Genomic DNA, 7,045 nt, shown 5'->3' with positions numbered 1-7,045 from the left:
TGTCCCGGCCCGAGGGGCCGCGGCCGCTCCCGTCGCGGCTCTCCCCGGCGTGCAGCAGGTGCCCGGGCTCCCGGCCGGGGCGCGGGGCGGACCCGCGCGGGTCCCGCCCGGTCCGGCGGTACCGCCCCCCGCGCTGCCCGGCGGGGCGGGGGCGCCGAGAGCCCCGGGCGGCCCTCGCTCCGCTCCGCTCCGGCAGCGGCCGCCGGCGCGAACAAAGGCGGCAGGCGGCGGTGGCGGCGCGGCCGTGCGCGGCGGCCCGCCCGCCCCTGCTTCCTGGGCCGGACCAGGCGAGGCGGCCCCCGCCCCGCCGCGAAGCGGAGCCGCCGCAGCAGCAGCGCCGGTCGCGGGGCGCGCTCGCCGCCCGTCGCGGGAGCTGCATGTGCGCGGGAGCCGCGGCGGAGGATGGCCGTGCTCAAGCTCGCCGACCAGGTGGGCGCCGCGGGGCGGGCGGGAGCGGGCGGCGGGCTCGGGCTCGGGCTCAGCCGCAGCCCCCGCGGCGGTGCGGGCGGCGGGGGGAGGCCCTTCCCCTGCCGGGGGCGGCCGTGGAAGCCCCTTCGCGGGGGGCCCCGTGTGGTGCCGGCTCCCCGCCGCGCCGCCGCCGCCGCCGATGCGCTTCTCTTCCCTTCCCGGCGGACATTGTCTGTGTGCGGCGGGCCGGGGGCTCGGGGCCGGGCAGGGCGCCGCTGGCCGGGGTCGCGGCGGCAGCCGGTACCGGGCGCTCGCCCGTCCCTGCCGAGCTGCCGCCCCGCGGTCCCCGGTGAAACCTTGACGTCTCCCGGCGGCGGGGTAGGATGGAGCTGGATGTCGGCTCGTTTCGAAAGGCCTCCCGGCTCTGCCTATCGTTCCTTTGGCTTTCTCCATCGTTTCATTGCCGTACCATACGTAGAAATAATTTTTCCTTTTGACTTAGGAAGTGCCTCTTCGGATAAGCTGTTGCCGTTTTTCACAGGCTACTAGGAAAACCCGTAGTATTAACACTTGTATCGTGTTAAATTTAGCAATGGGCAGACAGCTGTAATCAGTATTAAAGTATTTCTTATCACTGGTAGCTAGAAGCATTTATAAATATTTAGTAAATTGATATTATGACTCCCACATCCTGATTTATCCATATACTCTACCAACTGTTACACGTTTTGCGTGCTTTAATCTGCTATTTTTAATTCAGCGTGGTCTGCCTGTGATCTGCAGCGTGGGTGTCCTGCAAGCCTCAGACCCTTCCTGTGGGGTTCAGAAGGACTGCCTGCAGCCAGCCCCTCTCCAAATATGTGTACTTGGAGATCACAAGCCTTGCTCGCAGTCTATTTATGTTTTTCAAAAAAAAATCTTCCACATGCACAAAGCTGCCACATAGCACATTGAAAAGAGTTTTGAAAACAGCAAATGATAAAGCTGCTTCTGAAGTGAAAGCGATACTGTGGGACCAGGCTATAATGAGTTTTCATGTGTAACAGAAGGCAGAATTTATGGGCTATCTCCTGACATGTCCCTTGAATATCCTCATCTTTAGATCTGATGCTTATGACTGGCAAAGAGAATGTTTCACACCATGAGGCTTCACTACCCCATGGTGCACAGATCGAGTCTCATAAATAAGGAGATTCAGGTAGGAGCTGTTTGTTAAAAATTGAAACAGCAAGCAAGCATTAATATTAAAAATACATGTGTTACTAAGGACCAAAATTGTACCATTTCGGTGCTTTTTACATGTTTAGTGAAGCCCTTGAATTTACTGCCTTTAGCATTTTTAAACCTTTGCTGACATCTTACAGCGAGAATTTTGCTTCAGCAGCAGCAGTAGAAGTCAAAATAGATTTAAGTCAAGTAGGCCATGCCTTGGTGAAGTCTGTAATGCTGTAGTAAAATGATAGGCTGTTGTCTAAGGATTCTCCCTTTTTGTCTTCTCTAAGAACCCTCAAAGCAGAGGGAGGAGGCTCCTCAGAGCTGCTGTGACACCTCTGCAGTGTGCCTACTTTGGGAATGCTCAGAATTTTGGTGAATGCTCATCGTTGTTCCGGTCAGGCTGTGGTCTGGGACATGATAAGACAGGCTGATAATTTTTCTTTGTGGACATAGGTTTCCTGGTTTTTATAGAGGGATATATTGGTTTATCTGTACCCATCCTCCTAGATCTCTTTTTATTTCCTTAATTTTCTTCAACACATCTTTTTTTCTTTCACTTCTGAGAGAATGGAGAGGAGGGAGGATGCATTCAAAGCTGGCTGTGGTGCTTCCTCTTAAACGGAGGGCAGAAGTTTTTGTGTGCCTGATTCTGTGTGCTCGGAGCTGTTGCTGGTGGAGCCGTTCCCACCTGCAGCCTGAGCAGTGTCACCACGGCACCGGGGCTGCACCCAGCAGCTCTGTCTGCATCAGGACACGCTCTGCTTCTGTTCTGCATCAGAGTGGAGGAGTGCTGTCCCCAGGCTGACTCACCTTTAGCAGAGAGAGACACGGTAGCAGCAGCCTCGTGTGGTTATAGATAGACTCAGTCAAAACAGAGGTGAATCTGTGCCGGAGAATAATGTGTCTGGGAAGATTTGCATTCCTGTACCAACTCCTGCATGTACTCAGGCTCGCTGGGGTTGTGGGAGCAGGCTCCTTCTGCATTTCTTCCTGCTCTTGAAGATTGAGGCAACTGTGACAGTGATAACTTGCAGGGATTCAGGAAATGGTTTCCTTTTTCTTAAACACCAAAGGCCACAGCTCACAATGTCCTGCAGTGAGATGTGGAGTATGAGGCACACTCCACACATCCCTGCAGTGGACCTGGGCTGCTGTAAGTGACTGTGTGCTGCTCTTTGTGCACCAAGTGTGAGGTGCCTCAGGTCTGAGCTGTGATGCTCAGGGAAGGTTGACTCTGAAACCAAGAGCTCTCTGCCTGTCATTGGGATTTCTGTAGCACATGCTTCCTCCTGGATCCATGAGTTTTTGACCAGTGAGGACAGCATCATGTAGGAGATGACTAGGGAACCTCCCTGCTGAGAGTTTAAACATGCTTTTCTCTGAAGTGTTCTGTTTCCTCCTTGCCTCTATGCTTGGCTTTTCTTACCAAGTGTATCTAACAGCATGCATCGTATTCAGACAGATGAGAAATTAATCACACCACTTCTCTGACAGGCTTTGAAGACAGACGTTAATAGTTGCTGCTTTTTTGATGTAGCTGAAAGGTACTAAAGTATTGCTACACTTAAACCTTAAAAGAGATTATCAATTCTTTTAGCTGCATTCACTTGTTAGGCAGGAGAGCTTAGTTTAAGAGTTTAGCACTAGTGTAGATTGCTTGAATTTGCTTCCAGTGATGGTAATTATTAGCTCATCAGCTGAGCCAAGAGAAACCTGTAAGTGGTTTAACCACAGGAAGTGTATTCTACCATTGTTCCTTTCTAGATTAATTTCTTTCAGGCCTGTAACTAGTCACTTTTAAATGACTAAATGTTAAGCAGAAAAAAAGCTCAAATAATTAATAAAACTTAAACTAGTTCATGGGTTTATAATCTTTGTGCATAGTGATGCAAAATTTGTAAACATTTTGATACTCTAATATGTCTGTTGTCATATACAAATCTTGCAGAACTTGCTATTAATCTTAACACATTTATCTGGTCCTTTTTTTTTACCATCTCTGCAGTGAGTGTTAATTACAGCAAGCGTGCAAGTTATTTTAAGGACTGAAAAAACCTTTTTTTCTTTTCAATTCTAGGAGTTACTGTCGTACTGTTCCCTATCCAAGGCATTGGCTGTACCTTTTCAATTTCAATAAGCATTAGTATTTTATATTTTGTGAGGGTACAGTTGTTTATGATAAAAGCCCCTAGCTGTTGCAATTACGCTAGAGTTCAGAAGGAGCAGAAGACAAGTGCTCCAACAAGAAAGCAGCCGGAGGCTTTCAGGTGTAGTGGCACTCTCAAAGGGTGAGGGTATTGATTTGCTTGTGACTTTTGTGGCTGCTTTTTGAGCAGCAGTTGTTGCCTGGACCCACCTCTCTTATCCTTTGAATAATCAGCAGATGTAGCGTTCTTCTTCCTGCTGCCACTCTCCCTGCTTGCTGTCTGCAGGTTTTTGCCCAGCTTATTCCTCATACTTGCACCAAGTAACCTAGTTTCTCGAGAACTGTTTGCCACTTGCAAACTTTCCCAGAGAAAGCCTGGTAGGTGATGTTCTGTTGAGTGTGCTTTTCATCTTTAGGGTTTCTACTGCTGGTTCTGGGCAGCAAACAGAAAATTGCTCCTGTCACCACGGTGTGAGAGGGTAAAATATCTTAGAATAATTCTTTATGTAAACCTCTGTGATTCAGCTTTTGGAAATTTATTTTGGAGGAACCTAAAGTTTCTGTAGCGTCTCCATCTCATTTTCAGTTTTGCCTTGCCAGTTGGGGCCTTCCTTGCAGAGTTGCCAGCTCTGCCCCCAGGCCTGCAGGTGGTCTCTTCAGCTAGCTCTGTCATCTTCTTTCTGTTTAAAGCCAACAAAGTCACTCTGTGCACGGCTGTTTGCTTTGGGGTGCCAGCTCTGCCCTCACCTCCGTGGCACAAACGTGCCCATTGTGCGTGGGACATGGGTTGATGCCTGTCAGAGGCTGATGCAAGCTCTCCATTGCCTGTTGTTGGTTATAGCTGTGCATGTTTGCAGAGAAATTGTATCACTCTGTCTTAGAAAGACACTGAGAAAGTTTTGTACAAACAAAAATAAAGTGGGAAGTTACCTAGGAAGTGCAGCCTGTGTAGCTGCTTTTAAGAGGTGTAGTGCCTGGTGGTTTCATGCCTGCACGGCCAGATTCAGTGAGAAGCTTGCTGTAAATCTGAGACAGACACAGGCTCTAGCTAGCCCTGGGCCAGTGCACCTGGAGGGTCACAGTTTGCTGTGCCTTCAGTGTCACCAGCCCAGGCCCTCTATGTACAAAACAACAGAATTACTTTTAGGCTGCCCTCACAAGCATGCATATGCACACATAAGGCTAATGGAGCCCAGATAAATGGTAGTTTATGTACTTAGGCTGCTATTAACTGCAAGCCCTCATCCTGTCTCCTGGTATTTTGCCTGTTGTCCTTGATTGCTGAGGGTAATGCAGTGTGACTAGAACTGAAAGGACCATTTCTCTCCCTTTCCCAAATGTTTTCCTGTGTTTGACAGTTCGTTGCTGACCATCAGGATCTTTTTTATTATGGTCACAGAGAAACAGCATTAAACAGATGTTTAAATAATTTTAAACAGATGTCAAAGATCATAAAAATCCGCTGGGCAAAGGTTGGACTTGTGTCTGAGCACACTTAAAACCAAAATGAATACAACAGTAACAAATAGTCTCCTAACAAAACCAATTACATTTCCAAGTGATGCTATGTCTAACTTACTCCAGAAACATTCCGTTGACTGTAATGTCTTTCTGTGTATCCTTTCTCTCTGACATGTAAAACCGTCTGAGAAAATGCCCCTGAATCTGCTGTATAACACAGGAGTAATGAACCTGTGGCCCCTGGCCACAGGCAGCCCATGAGTTAATTTGGTGCGGCATGAGATGCCATGATTTCTCCCCTCCTCATATTATGACTAGATAATATTAAGGTGTGTATATTAATCTGCAGTCTTCTAAGTGGTTTGGAAAGGGCTTGCAGCCAGAAAGAGATAATCCGTGTTAGTACAAAATACTCGGCCACAAAACTAAGGTAATTGTGGGGAAGGAAGGAGGAGGAATTTACCCACAGGAGTGTGTCTCTCTTATTTTGTGTGAAATGAAAATGTGGTTGGACCAAAATAACTCCACCGGCTGCCACTGTCTTTCTAGAGCCATGATGTTCCTAGGTGTCATGCATACTGAGAGACATGGCTCCATGCTTTTTAAAAGAAAATAAACTTTGAAAAAACTGGGATGTGCCAGAATTCCTGGCCTTGTTCGGAGCTGTAGGAATGTTGGTTGATGCCGTATGGTATAGACCACCACGGAGCTATGTCCCTATGCTCCTTGCAAATGCCTCCAGGGGTGGTCCTGTTCAGAGGAGGTTGCTTTTTGTCACCAAAGAGAGCAAGATACAGGCTTGAAAGGGAAGCTGCTGCTTTAATTTAATTTTTTTTTTTTTGGTCATGGTTTCTGCAGTGTTTCACTTCCTGATAATTTTGTAACTTGTTTCAAGGTAAAAGAGAAGCACTTAAGTCAGGAGAATTTCTTGTGTGGCAGAGCATGCTCAAGTATGTGGTAGATATTTCTTTGCAGAGAAATCCTCCAGAGGTTTGCTCTTTGCTAATGCTGGAAGGGTTTGGAGTGGTTGTGCCTAGATGGCTGGCTGTTTTGAGGGGGGTGTGCCTGTCATGTTAGGGTGTTCGTTTTCTTGAACTGCAGATGGCATCCAGCAGAACTTACCCTCCTGTGCTCTCCTGAGGTGTGGTATTTTATCCACGCCTGACAAGTGCCTCGTGACCTCCTCCCGCTCATCTCTTAAATGAAGATGTCGTTGTCATGGCTACATTTGGCAGAGAAATAAACACTGCTCCCGGCTTGGGTGCTTGTGTAGTGGCTTGGTTCCAGGAAGGTGCTGGTTTTATCGGGGTCCGTGCTCGAGGCTGGGCAGATGGTTTCTGTGAGGTGGGAAGGGCAGTGTCCGAGCTGGAGCCGGCGGGTCCCCGCGCCTCCCCCGGGGGCACCATGTCGGCTCCGAGCCCCTCTGTCAGCGGCACGGCTGGCGGTCACACGCCGCGCTGCGGAACAAATCCCGGGGGCAGAGAAAACTTTTGAGCGTTGTTTCTAGAGGTCTGCGTGTAGCTGATCCTGCCTGTTTGTTGCCTAGGGAGGCAGAGGCTGGGGTATGCTGGTGCTGGGAAGGGTTTCCCTGCGCCGGCTTTGCGGTCTGTTCAGGGAGGAGCCCGGCCAAGAGCCTTCTCCTCTTGCTGAAGCTGCCCCACCATTAACATGTTTTCCTGTGGAATGAGCAGCTTACTCTTTAGGAGCCACTGTTGGAGTTATTGCTCTCTTCAGGCTAATAACTAATGCTTCAACTAGCATACTATCTTCTTAGGCTTTTTTTAATCTCTGTCCAGAATTTTTTTCCTTTCAGTG

At 49.1% G+C, this 7,045-nt stretch overlaps 1 protein-coding gene across 7 annotated transcripts in view; it reads left to right on the top strand.

Moving 5' to 3' along the window:
* Positions 1 to 292: 292 nt before the first annotated feature.
* ANKRD44 (ankyrin repeat domain 44) overlaps positions 293 to 7,045 on the top strand; it is a 131,474-nt gene continuing 124,721 nt past the window's right edge. For all 7 annotated transcript variants that reach the window (XM_066189632.1, XM_066189629.1, XM_066189627.1 and 4 more), the window contains exon 1: positions 293 to 429. In XM_066189632.1, coding sequence (XP_066045729.1) covers positions 403 to 429 — 27 coding nt within the window. In that variant the 5' untranslated portion in view covers positions 293 to 402. The remainder of the gene's footprint in view (positions 430 to 7,045) is intronic.

Source organism: Chamaea fasciata, unplaced genomic scaffold (genome assembly GCF_029207755.1).
Source record: "Chamaea fasciata isolate MVZ Bird 193981 ecotype frontalis unplaced genomic scaffold, bChaFas1.0.hap1 SCAF_8, whole genome shotgun sequence".
NCBI lineage: Eukaryota > Metazoa > Chordata > Aves > Passeriformes > Sylviidae > Chamaea > Chamaea fasciata.
This window is presented reverse-complemented; position numbering and strand designations above follow the sequence as displayed.